General features: G+C 60.5%; 2 protein-coding genes across 2 annotated transcripts in view; one reads left to right on the forward strand and one right to left on the reverse strand.

Moving 5' to 3' along the window:
* Positions 1 to 1,161: 1,161 nt before the first annotated feature.
* The window catches only part of MRPL23 (mitochondrial ribosomal protein L23), a 63,413-nt gene continuing 40,088 nt past the window's right edge, over positions 1,162 to 24,486 (reverse strand). Inside the window, exon 6 of the mRNA XM_058439079.1 lies at positions 1,162 to 1,276. Within this exon, the coding sequence (XP_058295062.1) occupies positions 1,162 to 1,276 (115 nt within the window). The remainder of the gene's footprint in view (positions 1,277 to 24,486) is intronic.
* LOC116467898 (collagen alpha-2(I) chain-like) lies at positions 5,763 to 17,836 on the forward strand. The gene is given in 13 exon segments (XM_058439882.1): positions 5,763 to 5,846; positions 6,564 to 6,606; positions 7,070 to 7,108; positions 7,273 to 7,371; positions 7,448 to 7,516; positions 7,596 to 7,655; positions 15,633 to 16,112; positions 16,115 to 16,353; positions 16,356 to 16,509; positions 16,591 to 16,725; positions 16,821 to 16,933; positions 17,014 to 17,136; positions 17,218 to 17,836. Coding segments are annotated over 11 exon segments (1,512 nt in total). The 3' UTR covers positions 16,931 to 16,933; positions 17,014 to 17,136; positions 17,218 to 17,836.

The following is a 24,486-nucleotide window of genomic DNA, read 5'->3' on the forward strand; positions in this document are numbered from 1 at the left end:
GAAAGGCACAGGGGGCCCAGGGGCCTCGCTGGGAAGGCAGAGGCGGCCTCCCCTTAGCCAGGGATGGTGCAGGTGCAGTCGGGCTGAGCAGTTGGAAGCCACGGCGTGGGAAATGGCCCGGCCAGAGCCGGATGTGAGAGGGGACCCAGGAGAGGCTGCACGTGCAGAGACGTGGCCCATCCACCCGGATCCTGCTGGCCTCGGGGGATCCAGACCCCTGACTCACAGTCACGCCACAGGCCAGGTGGGGACCCGCCTGGGGAAGAGACAGGAACTGGGGAGCTGCCTCCAGGTTTCCGAGCGTGCGCGGACGGATGGGTTCCCGGCGGCCGGCTCCGGGCTTCAGGTCTCCCTGCCTCCCCTAATTGTCCCCGCATGAGGCACAGAGGAGGGAAGTGAGTTAAAGCAGAAGTTTCCTCCAAGAAAGCTCATCAGAAAAGCCCAGATGGAAAAATCCGCCTCCATGGAGCCCTTGGAATTGGAAGTGATTTCTTTCTGGAAATATGTACCCTGAGGGGTGAGGGAAAGGACAGGGCCTGCACGTTCGTCAAGACGGAGACTGTTGGCTCCACACACCGTGAGCCCCCTCCCCAGGGCTGCCTTAACCACTTCCTTCACCCCCTCTCGCATCCCCCCATGGGGAGGGTCCTGCCAGCCGGTCCGGGTCAAGGTCCATGGTCCAAAGTAGGGACGCAGCCTCTGCCTGTGAACGAGCTCCTCCCCAGACCAGCAGGGCCACAAAGGCTGGGATCTTCCACCCTCAGGGTCCTCCCCACAGCCACCCTCCCTCTGCCAGACCAACAGGGTCACACAGGCCGGGACCTTCCTCCCACAGCCACCCTCCCTCTACCAGCCTGCACCTGCCACACCCCATCTACATGGAGGAGAAGTCTCCCTGAGTTTAATCTGAATGCACGCCATGTGTGCCGGCAGCATGAAGCATTGGAAAGCACTTAAATGTGGCTCTGCTCCCACCCCTATTTATGGACAGAGACACTGGGGAAGGGAGTGAGGAAATGATTTGTCCCCGAGGCAGCGCGTGTGTTAGGACAGGGCAGGCGCTCCTATGTGGAGAGGTGCCCCCTTCCCTCCTGCCCCCCGTGTGGTCCTCCCTCACTGTACTTGCCCCAAGATGCCGGGATGCAGCTGGCATGCATGCATCTATGCACAGTCACCATTCCAGGAGGGTGGTCCAAGTATGGTGCGGGCAGGGTCTCCTCCAGGCGACTGGGGACCCAGGCTCCTGCAGCCTTGTGGCTCTGCACTCCTGAAGCTGCTGGGGATAGAAGAAAGAGAACACAGAGGATCCTTCTGGAGACTGTTATAGACCAGACCTGAGAACAATGCAATCACTTCTGCTCCCAGTGAGTGGGCCAGGCTCCATGCACAGGGCCGGAGGACATGTGCAGAGAAAGCAGTCCTCACTGGCCGTCACTGGCCCTGGCAGCAGCACCCACCTCCCACCTCCAAGCCCTTGTCCTCGTCTCTCTGCCAGCCCTGCTCCTGTCACCATGATGATGGCCTTTTCAGGCAGGGCTGGCCCCACTAGGGGCTTATGAATGCTCTCGGCCCATCACTGGGTGCCCCTATAGGCTGGGCTCCAAGTTCTGGGACAGGGCCCAGCTCTGCTGCTGGGGACAGAAGAGGTCCAAAGAAGACAGTCTCCATGCTCAGGGAGCTTCTGGGCTGGGTGGGAAAAAGGGTTCCACTGGGAGCAGTTGGGTGCCAAGTGCAGCCACTCCCCAGAGCCTGGTGAGCAGGAGGCAGCCCCACCGCAGGGGGCCATGTTGACGCAGTCCCTGGGACTCTGAGGGCAGCCTTGGTGGCCAGCCTGAACCATGTGCAGTGGACACTGGGCAGAAAGGGACCTCGTGGTAAAGACCAGATGAGCAGCCTGGCACAGACAGCAGGAAGGGCCACAGAGACAAATGCCCCATTTCCTGGCCAGCCCCACGCGGGAAGGTGCACGTGGGGAGGGAGGGAGGCAGGAGAGGCAGCCGCACAGCCCAGCCGCGGGTGACTGTGGACCTTGCCCCGGCCTTTCCACCCCCAAACCCCCCAATGTGCAGCCTCAGCCTTCAGGAATGTCCTGTCCATGGCTCAAGCTGCCAAGGGGAATGGACAGGGCCCAGGAGCGGGGGCCCAGGCAGGTGGCCGGCGGCTCTGACACTTTCCTGGCTGAGGTCTGCGTCCCCCGCGGACGTTGCTGGGGCGGTGTGGTGGGCTCCAGCGTCTGGGGGTGTGGGATAGTTTCCAGGCCCCAGCCCATCTGCTCAGGCTCCCACTTGGAGGGCCTGTGTTGTTGAGATGTCTGAAATATTTGTTTTCTAAAGGATTAGCTTCCAGATGATTCTGGAAGGGGCCAGGAACGATTGGCGTGGAGGGAGGAAGGAGGCCCTCGCTCCCTCTTGAATCTGGACCAGGAAGGCGTCCTCTGTGCTTTGAAAAGCCCAGGCCACGTCCTCCTTTCTCTAAGCCTTAGTCAGTCCACTTGCTCATCCACTGATCCTTTCATTTATCCAACAAATATCCCTTGAGCTCCTGCTATGAACCAGACCCACGGCCAGGGGCTTAAAACCCCACCTGGTCAGATAGCCCTTCCTGGCCAAGCAGGGAGAAAGGGGCTCTCCTCCGGGGGGCACGTCCTGCCCAGGCCCTGGCCCTGGCCTTCACGAAGCCACTCCGACATGTACACCCCTCCCACGTGGTGCCTGTTCTCTGGGACCACACTGTTAGCCCCAGACAAAGTCTGGGCCACTTGTCCCCTCTGTCCACATCCCTCTACTCACGACCCCTAGGAGCCTGGAGAGGAAGAGGAGGGCCAGCCATCTTTCCTACCAAGAGACTTCTCCAGCCTTCCTGGCTCGGACCCCGCTGGCGTTGGCGTGCTGAGAGATTCAGGATAGTGGCCGCTCCTGTGGGTGGAGGATGGGGGTCCCGGGGAAGAAGATGGCCCGAACCAGCCGGGCTGGGGCCTGTCCACGGGTGGGAGGAAGAGGACCTGAAGACAGCATGGCTTGTCTTTGACGGGGGAGGGTCTGGCTCTGAGGGACTGTGAGTGTTTTGGGAGAGACGAGAAGGGAGCCCTGGAGAGGGTGTCCTGGGGCCACCTTGCTGATGTCAGCGTGAACCTAAGGAAGCAGGGGTAGGAAAGTGGAGAGACAGGAGGACTTCAGAGTCAGGAGGGGGAGAAGTCCCCTGAAGAGAGTCTGTAAGGACTGTTAGCACAGAGAATGAGAGAAGGAGAGAGAGAGAGAGAGACAGAGATCCCAAAGAGAAGACCAGCAGGCAGAAAACAAGGCTGGAAGGGACAGAGGCCCAGGGACACTGCATTCCCAGCTTGGAAGCAGCAACTGTGTCCAGCCCAACAGACACCTCACAAACCAATGGGGTCCTTGAGTGAGAACACAGGGCTCATGGCAGAAGGTGACAGTCTTCACCCCAAAAGGAATAGCTGGATCCACAGGCCCTGGATGGCCGGCAGCAGGGGCACCAGGCCAAGATGTGCTGGTGGCGGAGGCCGGCAGGGACCGGGTGGGGAGGAGGGCTATAGGGTCAGCAGAGGCTGGGGAGAGGGCTGCGGGGTTGACAGCAGAGAGGCCAGGAGCCAGCTGTGTGTTGCCAAGATGGCAAGTCACTGACACCATGCACAACATCCTCAATGTGAGTGACAGCCAGGACCGGCCCCATTAAAACTCCAGGCCTCCAAAGACAGGCCAAGGCCCTCAGACACACCCAGAGGTCCAGGGGCACAGGCAGGCACAGGCTGGGTGTCAGCGGGCACAGGATGAGCTACAGCTGCTCCAGAGGAACCCCCCAGAGCCTCCCAAGTGTGTATTCTGGGGCCCACCACGGCAGGCTGCCTCATCCTGCCCCTTTCCAACTCTGAACTCTGAGCAGCTAAGAGCTCGCCAGGCTGTGCCCCACACCGTGAGCTCAGGCCAGATGGGAAACCCCACAGCAGGCCCAGCCCACACCATGCACAACGTCCTCAACATGGGTGACAGCCAGGACCGGCCTCACTGAAACTCCACACCTGGATTTTCCCCAGGACTGTCTCTCTTCTACCTGCCCTGGAGGTGAGGCCCAACCCCGTCTCCTTTCCCTTGGCCAGCCGGTGAGGAGTTGCGTGAACGCTGGCTCCCCTGCTATTTTGTGGCTGATTCCCAGGGGAACTCTCCGGCACAGAAAAGTGAGGCTCAGAGAAGTGGAGGGGCTTGGGCTTCTCATCAGTCCTTGCTGCATGAGCAACTACTCCCAAGCCAGTGACTTAAAAGAGCCATGACGTGAGCTCTCACAGCTCTGCAAGCCAGGATTCGGGGCAGAGCTTAGCTGGGTACATCTTCTGCCTGTGGGTGACCAGCCAGGCTCTGCCATGCGGCTGCTGTCCGCCGGAAGCTGGGCTCAGCTGGTCGGTCCAAGTAGCCTTGGCCTCCGAATCTGGCACTCTGGTGCCCTTTCTGGGAACTCTCTCCACATGGCTAGCTTGGGCTTCCTCACAGCATGGCAGTCTCATGACAGCGAGAGCCGTACGTGGCTTTTCTTGGGGGAAAAAATCCTAAGGCTTCTTAACAGTCAGCTTTGCAGTCCCAGAACAACACCCCACTGCATTTTATTAGTCAAACACACCCAGATTTCAGGGGAGGGGAAATAGATCCATCCTCCTGGCGTGAGCAGGGGTGAGGCTTCCTTGCAAAAGAGCACGGAGTGGGGAAAGGACTGTTACCGCATCCCTGTAAATGGCGTGCACGGGTGCCGCAGAGGCAGCTGCGGCTGGGTTAGTGCACCGAAGTCAGGGAAATGGAAGCAGACAGAGTCATGGGTCAAACCGTCAGCCCCGTGACATTTCGCTCCATTCCTTCTTGGGCTGAACATCTTATTTTGCTCCATTTTGTGATCCCTGAGATGAAGTGGCTCTGTCAGGATTCAATCAGAGAAGCACAGCCTCCTCACGGTCAAAGGGCAGGGGCTTTGTTGAAAGGGATCGGACCTTCTGCCGAGATGGAGCTCCAGGCTGTCTGGGAGACGCTACTGCCCGGCTCTAGGGCTGGGCCTGAAGCCAGCAGGACAGGTCAGGAAAGAAGATGGGCAGGAAGTGGGAGGGGGCAAGGGCCACCTGGACTTCGTGAGGCCACACATGAACCCATGTGGACAGTCCAGAGCCTACATCTGTCTCTTACCACTTTGTGCTGCATTGAATCATGTTCCCCGGAAATTCATGTCCACCCAGGACCTGTGAGTGGGGCCTTCTGTGGACAAGGGCTTTTGTGGGTGCAACCAAATAACGACAAAGTCACACACTGAATTGAGGTGCGGGGAAGCATCCGTTCAATGAGTGTTGTCCTTATAACAAGAGGGAAATTTGCACACAGAGACAGACACACAGTGGAGGAGGCGTGTGAAGACAGAGGCAGAGACTGGAGCAATGCAGCCACACACCACAGGACACCTGGAGCCCCCAGATGCCAGAAGGGGCAAGGAGGGGCCACCCTAGGGCCTTGCGAAAGATGGTCCTGCCCTCCCCTGGGTGGTGAACCTCTGGGCTCCAGAGCTGTGAGACAGTCCATTCCTATGGTTAAAGCCACCCAGTCTGTGATCACTTTGTCACAGCAGCCCCAGGAATAAACCCCTCCAATCCCAAAACACAAGGGAACAAGCACCCCTCACCAGGGGGCCACAGACACCCGTGACCCAGGACTCAGAGGAGCTGCAGGCTTGGGGCCCGGGGCCAGCAAGCTGAGCCACGGATGGTGACACCAGGCATGTGCAGCAGCAGCACCCAGGCAGCACCCCCAGCAGATGCGAACGTGGTGGCTGCTTCCACCCACTGGTCACGTTGCAGCCAGGTGAGTCTGCCAGGGCTGCCAAGACAAAGCGCCACGGACTGGGAGGATTAAATGAGGGAAATATATCCTCTCCCAGTCCTGGAGGCTGGAGTCCGAGATCAGGGCTGCTGCAGGGCTGGGTCCTCCAAGGCCTCTCTCCCTGGCTTATAGATGCTGCCTTCTCCACGTGCACTCACAGGGTCATCCCTCCGTGTGTGTCTGTGTCCTCCTCTCCTCTTCCTATAAGGACACAGTCCTATGAGACTGTGCTCACCTCTGCTCACATCAAGAGAACGGTCCTGTGTCTCCTCTCGGGACCTCATCTTGGTGCCTCCCCCTTGGTTACCCCACGGTCAGGACTCAGCCACCAGCGTGAGCCCACACACCGGTTCTGGAGTGGTGGGCACAGGTGAGAGGGAGGTACAGCTGCCACAGCCAGGAAACCCCAGGATGGTCCTGAATGGGCCCGGAGCTGGCTTTTCTCTGTCAGAGGGTCATGAGGGTGAAGATCACCAGCTCCCAAGGTCAGGGCCTAGCCTCCTTCCATCTCACTGCTCCGGCCTCCTCAGTTCCTCATGGAGTCTGTTTAGTGCCTCTCCAGAAAAGACAAGTTGAAGCCCTGACCACCAGCATCTCAGAGCACAAACTCATTTGGAAATAGGGTCATTATAGACGCAGTTGATCAGGTCAGACTGCAGTAGGGCAGGCCCTGAATCAAACATCATGGTGTCCTCACAGGTAAAGGAGAGGCACGAGAGAGCAGCGCTGCATAAGGCGCAGGGTGAGAGCATCCTGGAAGATGGACATGGCTGGGGTGACAGGTCTGGGAGCCGGGGAACACTGGGAAAGTCGGCCAGCACTGGAGCCTCCCTTAGAGCTTGAAGAAGGAGCCAGCCCTGACCACCCCTGACTCTGGCCTTCTAGCATCGAAACAGGGAGAGACGCATTCCATGTGGTTGTTCCAATCAGCCCAGTTTCTGGGACTTCCTTATGGCAGCCTCAGGGAACTGGCAAAGCCCAAATGGGCTATCCCATTACTTATATCTGGGTAGGTCCCAGCCACAGGGGAGAGAGAAGAGAAAGCCCCTCTATCTAATGACATGCTGTACCCATGTCCCACCCAGGTGACGCACCGTACTTGTGTCCCACCCGGGTGACGCGCCGTACCCGTGTCCCACCCAGGTGATGTGCCGTACCCTTGTCCCACTCCCCGGGTGATGCGCCGTACCCGTGTCCCTATCCAGGTGACGTGCTGTACCCGTGTCCCATCCAGGTGATGTGCTGTACCCATGTCCCACCCAGGTGACACACTGTACCCATGTTCCACCCAGGTGACACGCCGTACCCATGTCCCATCCAGGTGACATGCTGTGCCATGTCCCACCCAGGTGACACGCTATACCCATGTCCCTATCCGGGTGACACACAGTACCCATGTCCCACCCAGGTGACGTGCTGTACCCATGTCCCTATCTAGGTGATGCACTGTACCCATGTCCCTATCCAGGTGACGTGCTGTACCCCTGTCCCACCCAGGTGACGTGCTGTACCCATGTCCCACCCAGGTGACATGCTGTACCCATGTCCCATTCAGGTGACATGCTGTGCCATGTCCCACCCAGGTGACACGCTATACCCATGTCCCTATCCGGGTGACACGCTGTACCATGTCCCTATCCGGGTGACACACAGTACCCATGTCCCACCCAGGTGACGTGCTGTACCCATGTCCCTATCCAGGTGACTCGCTGTACCCATGTCCCTATCCAGGTGACACACTGTACCCATGTCCCTATCTGGGTGACAACACTGTGCCATGTCCCTATCCAGGTGACACACAGTGCTCATGTCTCTATCTAGATGACAGCACCGTGCCCACATCTTCATCCTGGTGACAGCACTGTGCCCACGTCCTGTCTTGGTGACATCACTGTGGTTATATACCTGTCCAAGTGACATCACTGTGCCCACATCTGCCTCCAGCTGACAGCGCTGTGCCTACATCCCCACCCAAGTGCTCTGGGCACCTTGGCTGGGGCCCTGGCCACTTTCATGTTGGTGCCAACCTGTGTGTGGATCATAGCACCCAGGCACTCACCATTACCATGGTCAGCACAGACCAGATCCGACCCCAGTAGTCCTCAAAACTAGATCCCCTGCCGGGTGTGGTGGCTCACGTCTGTAATCCCAGCACTTTGGGAGGCTGAGGCGGGCGGATCATGAGGTCAGGAGATCGAGACCATCCTGGCTAACATGGTGAAACCCCATCTCTACTAAAAATACAAAAAATTAGCCAGGCGAGGTGGCGGGCGCCTGTAGTCCCAGCTACTTGGGAGGCTGAGGCAGGAGAATGGTGTGAACCCAGGAGGCGGAGCCTGCAGTGAGCTGAGATCGCGCCACTGCATTCCAGCCTGGGGGACAGAGCAAGACTCTGCTTCAAAAAAAACAAAAAAAGAAAGAAAAGAAAAAACTAGGTCCCCAGCAGTCGCTTCACCAGCAAGACCATTCTTAGCAGGTGCGCCTGGAAGCAGAACCTCCGCAGCTCCTGGTCTGTCCTATACATATGCAAATGCCCCATTAGAAAGCAAATAGCTCGAGGTGTTTGCCTGCTCCCAGGCAAAATCTCCCAAATCTTCCTCTGGGAATCAGTGAACAGAAGAGATGTCCATCACCCCCAGGAGAGTGGTATCTGAACCCGTCTAACCGCCCAACAGGTTCTCCCTGCCGCCCGTCTGGACAGAGCTGCTTTATCACGACAGGGGAATTGCAATAAAGTTTAATTCACACAGTCGGCCATGCAGGAGACCGGAGTTTTATTATTACTCAAATCAGTCTCCCAGAAAATTTGGGGATCAAAGTTTTTAAGGATCATTTGGTGGGTAGGGGGCCAGTCAATAGGGAGTGCTGATTGGTTGAGTCAGAGATGAAATCATGGGGAGTCAAAGCCATCTTTTTGTGCTGAGTCAGTTGCTGGGTGGGGGCCACAAGACCAGATGAGCCAGTTTATCAATCTGGGTGGTGCCAGCTGATCCACCCAGTACAGGGTCTGCAAAATATCTCTAGCACTGATCTTAGGTTCTACAACAGTGATGTGATCCTAGGAGCAATTTGAGGAGGTTAAAAATCTTTCAGCCTCCAGATGCGTGACTCCATGACTCCTAAACCATAATTTCTAATTGGTGGCTAATTTGTTAGTCTTGAAAGTCTAGTCCCCAGGCAGGAAGAGGGTTTGTCCTGAGAAAGGGCTGTTATCGTCTTTGTTTCAAAGTTAAACTACAAACTAAGTTATTCCCAAAGTTAGTCCAGCCTGCATCCAGAAATGAACAAGGAGGCAAGATAGAGTTGGTTACATCAGGTCTCTTCCATTGTCATTATTTTCTGTTATAATTTTTTTTTTTTGAGACAGAGTTTCGCTCTCGTCATCCAGACTGGAGTCCAATGGCTTGATCTTGGCTCACTGCAACCTCCACCTCCGGAGTTCAAGTGATTCTCCTGCCTCAGCCTCCCAAGCAGCTGGGATTACAGGCGCCCACCACCATGCCCAGCTAATTTTTGTATTTTTAGTTGAGATGGGATTTCGTCAGGTTGGCCAGGTTGGTCTCGAACTCCTGACAGGTGATCAACCCACCTCGGCCTCCCAAACTGCTGGGATTACAGGCAAGAGCCACCACCGCCGGCCGATTTTCTGTTATAATTTTTGCAAAGGCGGTTTCACCAGGAGAACCAAGCATTAATGCACTGTGGCTGATGGGTAGTAGAGCGGCATTTCCCAATGGGAGAACCCTGGGGCTGTCTAGGAGCCCATGCATGGCTGGGAGCCTAATCCCAGAGACACCACCGATGACAGCTCCCATAGCACGTAGGACAGTGGATACTTAGAGGCAAAGAGAAATCTCTGTGTTCTGCAGTGGTCATGACTTGGACCCCAAAGAACTTGAGCCCAAGGTCCAGAGGGAGACCCTCCCCACAGGGCCTCCAGCAGGAACAGGGATCATGGGAGCCTGCCAAGCATAGCGCACAGGTATTTCTGGAGGCTTCCCATTCAGTCTTGGATGCCAACCTCACCAAGGGCGGCCCATCTCACTGACCTCACCAAGGGAGGCCTGCCTCGCCGCCCCGCTGGCGCGGAATCGGCTGTAGGTGTGGAATCAGAAGTGGCCGCGCGGCGGCAGTGCAGACTCACACATCACAGCCCGAGCACGCCTGGCTGGGGTTCGCCCACAGAAATGTCCCAGGTCTCCCAGGCCAGGTGCCGCATTGGTTCCCGAGGGTCGTCAGAGATAGGATACTCATGCGAGTAACATCGGGCTACGTGTTTGATTCACCCCCGGGTGCATTGTTGAAGGTTGGGGAGATTGGAGGAGACACTTGGGGGACAATGAGGTGTCCCAGTTCCTTGGAAGATGGGGATCTCGGCCTCAGCGTGAGACCCCTCCCAAAGGGTCTCTGGCAGGCACAGAGCCCGGGGGCTCTTGCATAGCACATGTGTATTTCTGGAGGCTTCCCCTTCGGTCTCACCACCCCGATGGTGCAGAATTGGTTGTAGTTGTGGAATCGGAAGTGGCCGCGCGGCGGCAGTGCAGGCTCACACATCACAGCCCGAGCCCGCCCCAGCTGAGGTTCGCCCACGGAAACGTCCCGGGTCATCCAAGCCAGGTGCTGCAAGGTTCACGGGGGTCGTGAGGGATAGAACACTCATGGGAGCCACATCAGGCTACGTGTCTGATTCACCCCAGGGTGCACTATCGAGGGTTGGGGAGATGAGAGGAGATACTTGGGTGACAATGAAGTGTCCCCATTCTTTGGATGATGGGGATCTCGGCCTCAGCGTGAGGCCCCTCCCACAGGGTCTCTGGCAGGCACAGAGCCTGGGGGCTCTTGCGTAGCACATGGGTATTTGTGGAGGCTTCCCCTTCTGTCTCACCGCCCGGATGGCACAGAATTGGTTTTAAGTGTGGACTCAAAAGCAGCCGCGCGGCGGCAGTGCAGGCTCACACATCACAGCCCAAGCCCTCCCTGGATGGGGTTCGCCCGCGGAAACGTCCCGGGTCACCCAAGCCAGGTGCCGCAGGGTTCTCGGAGGTCTTCTGGGAATAGGACGCTCATGGGAGCCACACCATATCTTCATATCGGGCCATATCCACCGCCCCGTGGCCCCAGGTCACACTCTGAGGCCTTCAGTGTCATGGCCTGGGACTCAAGTCACACCTACCCACGTGATGAGCACAGCGAGTTCCGCCAAAAGCTTACACTTTCCACATCCATCCCAGAGCACAGATCCGACTAAGGACAGCACCCAAATCCCGAGCCTTTTACTGAACTGACAATTGCCTCCCCAGTGAACACTCTGAGCTTGTCAATCCTAAGTGGCCAGACATTAACATTCCCATTCAGTGCAGGTTTGAGATGCTAATTCAGGAGCTTGAGATGCTAAAGAGCTCGGAGTGCCACTGCTGCTTTATTCTGGGGTCCAGGATCCTTGTGTTGCCTGAGATAATCCGCTAATGTGGGTGCTGCAGACATCCCGCAGTCTGCGGAATCGATAAAGGATGGGCATCAATGGTGTTCGTGCACCGTGAGGTCTGTGCCCAGTTGCCTGCCTTGTGCTGTGGAATCTGTACACCTGGCCAACATGTGCTTGTGTGAGCCTGATGGTGCATTTTTCAGAGCCTCACCTCGGCTCTGCCCTGGAGCCTCTGTGCTGCTGGAATCAGACTCAAGGACCGCATCAGAGGACCATGGCCCCGTATCACCTGGGTCAGGCACTGAAGTTGGGACAGGAGAGCAGAGACTTCCAACATGAGGGATCCCTGTGTTCTGAGGTGGTCATGACTGGGACCCAAGGACTCAAGCGCATGCTCCAGAGGGAATCGTTTCCCACAAGGCCTTTGGCAGGAACAGGGATCCTGGGAGCCTGCCAAGCAGAGCACACAAGTGTTCCTGGAGTCTTGCTGCCGAGATGCCATGGAATCAGTTGAAGGTATGGAAACACAGGTGGCCGCGTGGTAGCAGGGCAGGCTCAGGCATTGTAGCCCGAGCCCGGCTACCTGCGGTTTGCCTGCAGAAACATCCCGGGTCAACAGGCCAGGCACTGCATTGGTTCACGAGGGTCATCGGGGGTAGGACCCTTGTACGAGCCGCATCGGGCTACGTGCCTGATTCACCCCAGGGTGCACTGTTGAAGGTTGGGGAGATGAGAGGAGATACTTGGGGGACAGTGAAGTGTCCCCATTCTTTGGATGATGGGGATCTTGGCCTCAGCGTGAGACCCCTCCCACAGGGTCTCTGGCAGGCACAAGAGCCCGGGGGCTCTTGCATAGCACATGAGTATTTCTGGAGGCTTCCCCTTCAGTCTCACCGCCTGGATGGTGCCGAATTGGTTGTAGTTGTGGAATCGGAAGTGGCCGCGCTGCGGCAGTGCAGGCTCACACATCACAGCCTGAGCCCGCCCCAGCTGAGGTTCGCCCGCAGGAACGTCCCGGGTCACGCGAGCCAGGCACCGCAGGGTTCACGAGGGTCATCAGGGATAGGACACTTATGGGAGCCACATCGGGCTACGTGTCTGATTCACCCCAGGGTGCACTATTGAGGGTTGAGGAGATGAGAGGAGATACTTGGGTGACAATGAGGTGTCCCCATTCTTTGGATGATGGGGATCTTGGCCTCAGGGTGAGACCCTTCTCACAGGGTCTCTGGCAGGCACAGAGCCTGGCGGCTCTTGCATAGCACATGTATATTTCTGGAGGCTTCCCCTTCAGTCTCACTGCCCGGATGGCACAGAATTGGTTGTAGTTGTGGAATCGGAAGTGGCCGCGCGGCGGCAGTGTAGGCTCACACATCACAGCCCGAGCCCACCCCGGCTGGGGTTCGCCCGCGGAAAAGTCCCACGTCATCCAAGCCAGGTGCCACAAGGTTCACGGGGCTCATGAGGTATAGGAGACTCATGGGAGCCATATCGGGCTACGTGTCTGATTCACCCCAGGGTGCACTGTTGAAGGTTGGGGAGATGGGAGGAGATACTTGGGTAACAATGAGGTGTCCCAGTTCCATGGATGATGGGGATCTCGGCCCTAGTGTGAAACCCTTCTCACAGGATCTCTGGCAGGCACAGAGCCCGGGGGCTCTTGCATAGCACATGGGTATTTCTGGAGGCTTCCTCTTCAGTCTCACCGCCTGGATGGCGCGGAATTGGTTGTAGTTGTGGAATCGGAAGTGACCGCGCGGCGGCAGTGCAGGCTCACATCACAGCCCGAGCCCGCCCCAGCTGGGGTTCGCCCGTGGAAACGTCCCAGATCACCCAAGCCACGCGTCGCAGGGTTCACGGGGGTCATCTGGGAATAAGACACTCATGGGAGCCACACCACGTCTTCAGGTTGGGCCTTATCCACAGCCCCGTGGTCCTGGGTCACACTCCAAGGGCTTCAGTGTCATGGCTTGGGACTCAAGTCACGCCTACTTATGTGATGATCACTGTGTGTTCCACCAAAATCTTAACGCTTTCCACATCTATCCCAGAGCACAGATCCGACTCCGTCTAAGGACAGCCCCCAAATCCTAAGCCTTTTACTGAACTGACAATTGCCTCCCCCGTGAACACTCCGAGCTCCTCAGCCCTAAGTGGCCAGACATTAACATTCCCATTCAACGCAGGTTTGAGATGCTAATTCGGGAGCTTAAGATGCTAAAGAGCTGGGAGCGCCACTGCTGCTTTATTCTCTGGTCCAGGATCCTTGTGTTTCCGGAGATAATCCACTAACGTGGGTGCAGCAGACACCCTGCGGTTTGTGGACTCGGTACGGGGTGGGGATCCTGATGGGGTTAGGATGCCCGACGGCCCGGGTGTGCTCCATGCTCAGGGATCATCATGTCCGGCCAGTGGTAGCTGGCACGTGGAGAGGTGCATTTGCCCACAGGTCTTCCCTGTGCCTGCGCATTGCTGGAAGTGAAATTCCAGGGCAGCACCACCGGATCCTGTGCTAGCCCCTCCCACAATGCCTGGAGCAGGAGCGAGCGGCCTGGGGAGCCGCCTTGCCTGGTGCATTTGTATTTCCGGAGTATTCCTGAATCTCCCCTTGGGTTTTGGGTGCTGTCCCCAATGAGCCCATCTCCTAGCAATGGCGCAGAATCCGTTGTGGCTAAGGAGACAGAAATGGCCGGGAGGCGGCAGTGGTGACTCACATCACAGTCTGAAGGTGACCCAAGGCTGGACTCCACTTTTAGCAAAATGTGGGGGTCTGCCTTGGTCTCCTAACTTGGGGGTCCACTCATGGAAAAGCCTGAGAATTTTCATACCATGGAAAGTCCCCGTGTCGTGGGGTTCACCCACAACAAAGCCCGGTGGTCAGTGCTCAGCAGGCAAGCACTCAGCCCCTCCTGGTGGGGCCCTGGGAAGAGAGGGTTTGCCGGAGGCGCGGCCAGCCCTTCTACATCCCAGAGGGCCTGCTGGGTGACTGGACCCGTGAACTCTGGGTCCCTTGGCCCTGGTGCCACCCTTCACGGCTTTGACACTCGAGACTTGAGGTGAACCCCATGGACCACAGGGCCCCAACAACCCTCCCCAGAGGCCAAGGTGGTGACCGGCAGACCCACAGAGGGGTGGCTGGGGGAGTCGAAACTCTCCAGTCTCCACTCCACTCCCAACCGTGGTGCCCACGCGGGCCTGGGAGAGTCTGTGAGGCCGCCCACCACTTGTCAGTAGAGTGCGCCCGCGAGCCGTGAGCACAGCCCCGCGACATGCCGTCTTCAGACAGGAAAGTGGCCGCGAAGGGGACCAGGGTGCCCAGCGGCTGTGGGGACTCTGTCCTGCGGAAACCGCAGTGACGAGCACAAGCTCGGTCAACTGGATGGGAATCGGCCTGGGGGGCTGGCAGCGCGCCCACCAGGGGGTTTGCGGCACTTCCCTCTGCCCCTCAGCACCCCACCCCTACTCTCCAGGAACGTGAGGTCTGAGCCGTGATGGTGGCAGGAAGGGGCTCTGTGTGCCATCTGAGTCCTCAGGGACCCGCAGCTGGCCCCCAGCCATGTGCAAAGTATGTGCAGGGCGCTGGCAGGCAGGGAGCAGCAGGCATGGTGTGCCCCGAGGGGAGACAGCGGTCTGGGAGGGAGAAGTCCTCGACCCTGAGGGAGATGATGCCCAGCCCTGTCTCCGGATGCCAAAGAAGGGGTGCGGGGAGGCCGTCTTTGGAGAATTCCAGGATGGGTGCTGGGTGAGAGAGACGTGTGCTGGAACTGTCCAGGGCGGAGGTGGGCCCTGCGGGGGCCCTCAGGAGGGCCCTGCTCTGATTGGCCGGCAGGGCAGGGGCGGGAATTCTGGGCGGGGCCACCCCAGTTAGAAAAAGCCCGGGCTAGGGCCGAGGAGCAGGGTGAGGGAGGGGGTGGGATGGGTGGGGGGTAACGGGGGAAACTGGGGAAGTGGGGAACCGAGGGGCAACCAGGGGAAGATGGGGTGCTGGAGGAGAGCTTGTGGGAGCCAAGGAGCACCTTGGACATCTGGAGTCTGGCAGGCGTGATGACGGGTGGAGGGGCTAGCTCGGGGCAGGGCTGGTGGGGCCTGGGGCCAGTGAGGAGTGCGGAGTAGGCGCCCAGGCATCGTGCAGACAGGGCAACATCAGCTGGGGACGATGGGCCTGAGCTAGGGCTGGAGAGAAGGGGGAGCCAGACATTCATCCCGGTCACTTTTGGTTACAGGACGTGGCAGCTGGTTGGACGAGGGGAGCTGGTGGGCAGGGTTTGATCCCAGGGCCTGGGCAACGGAGGTGTAGCTGGCAGCAGCGGGCAGGTGAGGACCCCATCTGCCGGGCAGGTGAGTCCCTTCCCTCCCCAGGCCTCGCTTCCCCAGCCTTCTGAAAGAAGGAGGTTTAGGGGATCGAGGGCTGGCGGGGAGAAGCAGACACCCTCCCAGCAGAGGGGCAGAAGGGGGCAGGAGAGTTAGCAAAGGTGACATCTTCTCGGGGGGAGCCGAGACTGCACAAGGCTGGGGGGCTGTGGGCCCATCCCAGGCAGAAAGAGCAAGAGGGCAGGGAGGGAGCACAGGGGTGGCCAGCGTAGGGTCCAGCACGTGGGGTGGTACCCCAGGCCTGGGTCAGACAAGGACAAGGCAGGGGACACAGGACAGAGGGGTCCCCAGCTGCCACATCACCCACCGCAATTCATTTAGTAGCAGGCACAGGGGCAGCTCTGGCAGGGCTTTCTCAGGCCTATGCCGGAGCCTCGAGGGCTGGAGAGCGGGAAGACAGGCAGTGCTCGGGGAGTCACAGCAGGACGTCACCAGGAAGGCGAAGCGGCCACGGGAGGGGGCCCCGGGACATTGCGCAGCAAGGAGGCTGCAGGGGCTCGGCCTGCGGGCGCCGGTCCCACGAGGCACTGCGGCCCAGGGTCTGGTGCGGAGAGGGCCCACAGTGGACTTGGTGACGCTGTATGCCCTCACCGCTCAGCCCCTGGGGCTGGCTTGGCAGACAGTACAGCATCCAGGGGAGTCAAGGGCATGGGGCGAGACCAGACTAAGCGAGGCGGGCGGGGCGCAGTGAATGAGAGCTCTCAGGAGGGAGGCTGGCGCAGGCAGGGGTGAGGAGCGCACCGGGCGGTGAGCGGGAGGCACTGGCCTCCAGAGCCCGTGGCCAAGGCGGGCCTCGCGGGCGGCGACGGAGCCGGGATCGGTGCCTCAGCGTTCGGGCTGGAGACGAGGGTGAGTTTTTCCTCTTCTGCCACCCTTAGCCCCCACCCACCCCTTCCCACACAACCAATGCCTCTCTTGTTCTCCCCACAGCCAGGTCTCCAGCTGGGGTGGATATGCCCACCAGCTGCCGAAGGCCAGGACGCCAGGTCCGGCGGACGTGCCAAGCGGGACGTGACATGGTCCGGTGTGATGGCGAGGACAGAGGAGGCGCGTCCGGCCTTCCTGGTGAGCATGTCTGCCCTCCCTGCGTCAGGACACGGCCCTGCCCAGACCGCCCGGCCGAGCTACCATCTCACTGCCCCCACCTCTGTCTTCTACAGAACACCTTAGGCTGGTGGGGCTGCGGCAAGAAGCGGGTCTGTTTCTTTACTTCCTCCACGGAGTCGGCACACTACGGCTGCCCTCTGGGCTCCCAGAACCCACAACATGAAAGGTGCGGGGCCTCCTGCCACACCTGGGGTGGGGGGCACGTGAGAGGAGCTGAGTGGGACCTCACTCCTTCCCCATCCACAGAAATGGTGCTACCCAGCTCAAGCCTGGGCCTTTGAATCCGGACACAAAACCCTCTAGCTTGGAAATGGATATGCTGCACTTTACAACCACTGCACTACCTGACTCAGGAATCGGCTCTGGAAGGTGAGCACCAGCACTCCTTCCGGAAGCCTCCAGGCCCCCGAGCACCCTGCCCCCACCCCACCCACGTGTCGCTATCTGCAGGTGAAGCTAGAGGAACGAGACCTCATCAACCCAACACCAAAGACACCATCGGAACAGCAGCGCCCGCAGCACCCACCCCCCACCGGCGACTCCATCTTCATGGCCACCCCCTGCGGCGGACGGTTGACCACCAGCCACCACGTCATCCCAGAGCTGAGCTCCTCCAGTGGGATGACCCCGTCCCCACCACCTCCCTCTTCTTCTTTTTCATCCTTCTGTTTCTTTGTTTTCTGAGCTTTCCTGTCTTTCCTTTTTCTGAGAGATTCAAAGCCTGCACGACTCTGTTTCCCCCGTCCCTTCTGAATTTAATTTGCACTAAGTCATTTGCACTGGTTGGAGTTGTGGAGACGGCCTTGAGTCTCGGTGCGAGTGTGCGTGAGTGTGAGCCACCTTGGCAAGTGCCCGCCCAGGGCCCGGCCACCCTCCATCTGGGCCGGGTGACTGGGCGCCGGCTGTGTGCCTGAGGCCTCACCCTGCCCTCGCCTAGTCTGGAAGCTCCGACCGACATCACGGAGCAGCCTTCAAGCATTCCATTACGCCCCATCTCGCTCTGTGCCCCTCCCCACCAGGGCTTCAGCAGGAGCCCTGGACTCATCATCAATAAACACTGTTACAGCAACTTGTCTCAAGGACTCTGGAATCCGGGCTGTGGGCCTGATGTGGGGGAGGCCAGCCTTGGGCAGAGGAGGGCTGGGGGGCAGGGGGAGGAGTACATGAAAAGGGGGATGGGGGTTCCAGGGTGGGGGATTCTGGGATGGGTGCGGTGCAGCACATACCAGGGGTGGGGTGAGCAGAGGGTGTGTGGACATCAGGGGTGCAGGGCAGGCGGTCAGCATGCAGTGATGGTGGTGGAGGGGCTGTGGGACCAGGGTCTCCACAGAGTGGGGGGGCCTGGGCTGGCGGAGGGGGCCTGCGTTCTGAGGCAGGTGTCGGGGACCACCAAAGCACCCCCGAGTGAGTGCCTCCTGTCGCCCCAAAGTCCCGTCAGAATGACACCTTGGTGCTGGCCCCAGACCCCTGGAGCCCGGGCTAGGTGGCTGGAGTAGGGCTGGCCATGGCCCCTCTGGGAGGCCCACAAGGTGCTCTGGGCAACCCCACCCCGACAGGGGCACGAACCCCGTGCCAGTCCCGTTCCTGCTCCCCTTTTGCTGTGGGTGGGAGCCGGGGCCACCCAGGAGGGACAGCCCCACACAAGGAGCCAGGGGGTGGGGGTGGGAGCCAGTGGGCTTCCCAGTGGGCAGGTGGCCTTGGGGCGGAGGTCCTAAGGAGGCCAGGGGGCCAGGAGGAAGGAGGAAGGAGTTGAGGGCAGCCACAGGGAGGAGGTGAGGGAGGAGCAGGAGGGCCCAGGGTGAGGGGCTCCCGGGCTCCCTCCCCGGGGTCTTGCTGCTGGAGCTCCAAGAACCCCAGCATGCAGGGGTTCGCTCCCCAGGTGCCAAGGCAGCCCACTCATGGGTTTGGGGTCAGCTTCCCCACAGAGGCCAGTGGCCAGCAGCTCCCTCAGCCAGGCCTCCCAGCTCCCAGCCCCTCGCTGTGCAGGCGCTGGGAACACAAGGGGCAGCCCCTGGAAATAAGGGTGGGGTCCCGGCCTCCCCATTCCTTCCCCCCTCCCCCCTGCCTTCCATCCCCATTCCCAGTGCACAGAGCTGTCAGGAAAATTCCTCCTCGACTGACAAAGAACAGACAGGAAGGCGGTTAGGGACGCCCCTCCCCTACCGGCCCAGCCGCCCTTGGGGTCTTGGTGTACAGGGCGGAAGAGCAGCGTGGTTCCCCACGCCCCTTGGGTCTGGCCTCCCCTCTGCACCCTCTCTTGCCCCCACCCCATCCAGCTGTGGGCCCTGGGGTCTGTCAGAGACCGAGGGGTTTCCAGGGACACACTTGTGTGCTAAAACCTGGGCGGGTGGTCACCCCACAGGATGCACGTAGACATCCGGTGAGGGAGTCTCTTGAAGCCTCTGGGATGGTGCCCCTGGGACTGGCTGCCATCTCATGGAGGAGGTCAGAGGTCGCTGGGGCCAGCCCAGGGTGAGGCCGCATTCATCTTCCTGACCCTATGGGCCAATTTGACTTACCCAAGTGGGTTTTGGCCGGCAGGATGAAGTAACCCATCCATTACATGTCAAGAGTTAGGTCTATAAACGGCCTTTATTATAAACATCCAACTCTGCAGGAGGTTTACAAAGCGGGGCTCAGGAGATAAAAGCCGGCTTCCCCAGGTGGTGGCTGCAGGGTGCGGCAGGCAGCCCCAGGGGTGCCCAGGGTGGCGGGGCAGGGGAACCGTAGGGAGGGGGAGAGAGGTGCCCAGAAAACCTTTCCTGGGGAACATGGAAGACTTTGCCCGCTTCAAATCCCTGCCTGGGGAAGGACACATGGGAATGGGGCCGGGGGAAAGGCAGGCCACCTCGGGCCTTCGTCACCTGCGTCAGCTCCTAGGGGCTGTCTCCTCCTGGTCACTTGGAGAGAATAGGCATGCTGGTCACATCCACATCTCTGGCCCCAGCGGTGTATGAATGACACGTTTGCTCTGGAGTTTCCACCTGGAAGCTGTATGGGGACAGGGCTGTTCCTTCTCACACCCGCTGGGGAAGGGACACAGGCCTCTTGGTGGCCCCCACCATCTCCCAGCACTGCCCATGGCTATGCCCACACTGGCTGCCCCCTGAGAGCAGGAAATGTACGCAGGGGCAGCGCCTACCTCTGGGCAGCCCACGTTTCTCTGCTCCCTGCAGCGGAACGGGCTTCCTTAGGGCAGTTCCCAGGGTGGTGTCCCTAGGGCAGCCCCTGAGTGCCAGAGGGGGTCTGGGCCACAGGCCCTGAGACAGGGAGGTGGTGGGGGCAGCGTTCTGGGGGCTGAACCTCAGGGTGAGGCTGGCAGGTGGGGAGCCACAGGCCTGGGGGGCCTGCAGCAGGTGCTCAGCCTCAGAGCCTCCTGCTGCGCCCCAGGGCGGGGGCTGGGAGCCCGCCCAAGCCCCTAGCTCTGAGCGACCTGCCAGGTTGGAATGTGTGTTTATCTTTGGCCCAACCCGATTTCCTGCTTTTTAGAAAAGGGGCTTAGAGAGGGTTGTTAGACAGGCTCCGTGCACCCCAACACCCAAAGGCACTTTGAAAACGCTCCTGCACTGACTTCAGTGCGGAGAAGCAAACGGGCTGGAATTTCACTCCCGAACCCCAAAACGGGGGTGGCGGGGCCGGGGTGAGGGTTGTGGCTGCCTGCAAAGGTGCCGGGAAATCTGGGGAGGGAGGAACTTCCACCTTTCAGGGGGACCCTGAGGGTGCCCAGGCTTCTGGCCAAGTCCCCAACCCTGTTAGGCACCGAGGTCTTCACACCCAGACCCTCCATCCACCCAAGTTTCTGTGGCACGTTTAGGCTGAGTGAAGACCAAGTCATCCAGTTAGAGAAGAGGACTTAAGACGTGTGCTGCTGCTGTGGCTACACTGGACCCTCGGTGCACGCATCTCCTGGCGAGTCCCCTGTGGCCCTGCGGGCCGCCGGATGGCCTGTGCAGCCATACACACCCGGGGCACGTGACCTCAGCTATCTTGTCACCGAGCACGTGCATCCACAGCTGCGCGTCTATGCCTGGGAGTGGGGTCTCCACTTGGTGGGTCTCTGCGTGCTGACCAGTTAACCTGCCCTTCCGGGCTGTGGAGGGCATGGGTCCTGTTCGGCCCGGAGATGCTCCGTGGGGCGTGTGTGTGATCGTGGCCCTGTAGCAGGGTGGTGTTCCCTGGAGGGTGGACCCCTGAGCCTGGCTGTGTGTGTCTTGTGCCTTTGTGTGGGTTCATGTCTCGGCATGAATTCTGCGACCCAGGAGCATGTTTTCAGGCAGGGATTAGGGGAAGCCGGGGGTGGGATGGAGGCAGGGCACTTGGTATACCACCGAATGAAGACAGAAAAATCCCAACTCTACGAAGGAAGCGAAGTCCCTTCAACAGGGATAAAGCGATGTTTGGGGTCTGACTATGAGGCACCCTGGGAAGTCTCAAAGAAAACAGTTGGGGCCCCAAGGAGGGTAGCCCCCTCCCCGACCCCGAGCTCCTGGGAAGATAAATGATTTCCTCCTTTCTAGAGATGGGGGTGGGATCTGAGCACTCAGAGCTAAGGGTGCAGTGGGCCCCCGCAGGGGCCCTCCTCGGCCCTCCCAACATGGGGGCCAGGAGGTCAGCCCCTCAACCTGGACCCCGGCTGGGTCTCAGGGAATGGCCTCCCCCAGTGGCCCAGCTTGCTCGTGTTTTCAGATGGGTGTGCATGGGTGTGTGTGTGTGTGTGTGTGTGTGATGCCTGACAAGCCCCAGAGAGCCAAAGACCTGAGTGGAGATCTTGTGACTTTCCAAAAAGGGGATTGGAAGGTTCGAGAAGGAGCTGTGGTCAGCCTTGCTCTCCCTTAAGGCCGCAGTAACCACACCAGGCATAGCACAGGCCTGCGCCCCATCCCTCCTTCCCTCCTCCGCGCCTCTCCTTTCTCCTTCTCCCCTCCTCTACCCCGCTCCCTGGCCTGCTCCTGGTGACACCATTGGCCCCTTTCCAGGGCTGAGGGAAGCCAGCGGGGGCCCCTTCCTGGAAGCCCACCTGCAGGCCGGCTTGCTGGGAAGGGGCTGCTCTCACAGAGGCTCCCGCCCGCCCTGCAGCCGTTTCCTGGAAGCAGTCGCTGTGGGTATTCTGTTCCTTGTCAGCACTGTGCTTGCAAAGAAAGCAGACACTGTGCTCCTTGTCCTTAGGGAGCCCCGCTCCATCACCCAACACCTGGCTGGACACAGGCGGGGGGCCGGGTCCGTGGGGAGCGGCGCGGGGCTGGGGCCGGACCAGTAAACACACACGGGCGCCAGGCACTGCCGGCTCCTCCTCCTCCTCCTGCCCAGTGCCTCTGCTAACAGGCACGTGCCAAGCCCCTAGGCCAGGAGGCCCAGCAGTGGGTGCAGAGCAAGCTCCTGGGAAGGGGGTGCAGGGCGGACCCCCAGGGAGAAGGGCTGGCAGGGCTGTGGGGGACGCTGACCGTGGGCCCCACATTGCAGAAACCTGGCTGCCTGGCTGGAAGTCGGGCGAGATGCCAAGGCTCTGAGGCCGCAGGAGCAGGGTGCGTGGAGGCCGGGGCGTGGGGAGGCCGCACAGCAGCATGCACCACAAAGCCCAGGGGGAGTGGAGACCAGGCCCTGGAATCGAGGAGTAGAAAGGTGGCTTGGAGGCCTCGGAACCAGGTGACCTCCAACAGAGTGGGGCCGGCCCTGGGGGCAAAGAGGTGCCTGGGGTCCGGCCCTGCCTGGGGGAGCTATGTGTCATGGGCAGCCACAGGATATGTAGCCAGCTCTGAGCACATGAACCCATGGGCCAGGGCAGGGCTGCAGGGCAGGGCAGGGGAGATAGACAGGGGAGCAAGGAGCAGAGAGGGGACTTCGGGCTCTCCCAAGAGGAATATTCTCCCGACAGGAGGAAGAGACGGCCCAGGGGTGACTGTGGGGAGCCATGGTGGCAGCTGGGGTCGTGGCAGATGGAAGAGAGGCTGGCGAGGTGAAGGCGCGGGGGTCAGGGCTCTGGGGCCCACATGCCTGTGGGAGCAGGCAGGCCCAGGGCTCTCTGCCACTCCTCACTCCCACTTGGCTCACAGGCTGGGCCCAAGGGTGGGGTGGGATGAGCAGGAGATGGGGCCCAGGGGGCAAGCAGGGCCCCAAAGACATTTAGAAAAACCGGTTTATGCAGGCAGCATTCAGAGCAGGCGGTGTGCATGGCGGGGGCCCTGGGAGCACAGAGAGGCACACGCAGGGCCCCCGAGGGGCTCCCCATTGGCCGGCAGTGACATCACCCCTGTGTCAACACTGTGATGTCTGCAGCTCCGGCCAGCCAGGGTTTATGGAGCGAGACCCAACCCGGCCTGGGCCCTCACTCCCCAGGCCCACACACTAGCCCACTGTTCAGGGTCCGGGGTGGCGGCATGGCCTGGGGGTCCTGGCACGCTGCTCCTCTGCCCACCCCAACTTCCCGGCATGGCGGCTGCCCCCTCTGAGCATCCCCAACCAGAAAGTGTGGGGCCGGCAGGCCTGCCCTCCTCCTCTTCTTCCCTCTAGAGAGAAACTTGGAGGTCCTGGGGCTGGGGGCGCTCATAGCCCTGTGACACAGGTGCATGGGGTCAGGGGGCCCAGAATGGCCTCTGGGAGGGACCTCAGGTGGGCCGACAGCTCTGGGCTTCAGGGGTCTGTCTGCACAGGGGCTAGCCCCTCCCAGATCTCTGTGAAGCCAGTACGGGCCTCCCCTCCTTGCCCCGTGCTCTGTCCAGTGCTGCCTGGACTGCACTGCGGGCCACTGGCAAGAGGGTGGACAGGGAAGGGCCGCCGTGGTGCCTGTTCCTGCTCTCCTGGCTGTGTGGTCCCCTCCAAGTAGGGACAACCCTTCTGAGGGCTTGGGGGCACCCTGGGGTTGCCAGGGCCTCCCAGAGCCCTGCGAGCCCCTGGGGGGTCTGGCCTGATGCCCCCCTCTGCGTCCAGGGCAGGCTGTGGCCCAGAACCCCAGCTTCCCAGCAGGCCGGTGTGCGGTGATGACCCAGGAGGTGCCTCGCTTCCACTGAGGGGCCACCAACCTCTGCCAGGCCACAGAGACCCCAAGGAGTCCGAAGGCTGGAGACCCGGGGCCGGGACCAAATGGGCTTTTCCCACGGAGCCGCCCCCAGGCCCAGCTGGGGACACGTCCCCCTTCTCTCCAGACACACCCTGCCTGCCACCACGACACATTGGCCTGTTGGGGGTGTCTTTTAAGTGCTTGCCACTCTGAGGTGACTGTCCCTTTCCAAAGAGGTTTCTGGGGCCCAAGTGGGATGCGTCGGCCTGAGCAGGAGGATCTGGGCCGCCAGGGGCCAGGGACTGTCTCCTGGGGAAGGAAGTGCCTGGGAGCGTGCGTGCTGACCCAGGACCATCCAGGGAGGCCCGTCTGTGGGGCAACCGGGAAGGGAGCGGCTGGAGAGGCTTGGCCGCCCCCGCCCTGCCTCCCATTCCTTAGCTCCATGCCTGTCAACCTCTGTCACCCAGTGAGTGATGTCCAGGGGCCCTGGAAAGGTCACAGCATGTTTGAGCGGGGTGAGAGAGAGGGGAAAGGCGGGGGCAGGGAAAAGTACGTGGAGGAAGCTCTAGGCCCAAGGAGGGAGAAAGGGGTCTGGGAGGGAGGGAGCCCCTGGGGCCGCCAGGAAGGTCCCTGCCTGCTGCTGCCACCCAGAACCCTCGCCTCTTAGCAGCCCCCGCAGCCTCAGCCTTTCTGGCCTGTGCCCATCTCCCCCATCCCCAGCTCTC

The sequence above is a fragment of the Hylobates moloch genome, unplaced genomic scaffold (assembly GCF_009828535.3).
Source record: "Hylobates moloch isolate HMO894 unplaced genomic scaffold, HMol_V3 SCAFFOLD_5, whole genome shotgun sequence".
NCBI classification, from domain to species: domain Eukaryota; kingdom Metazoa; phylum Chordata; class Mammalia; order Primates; family Hylobatidae; genus Hylobates; species Hylobates moloch.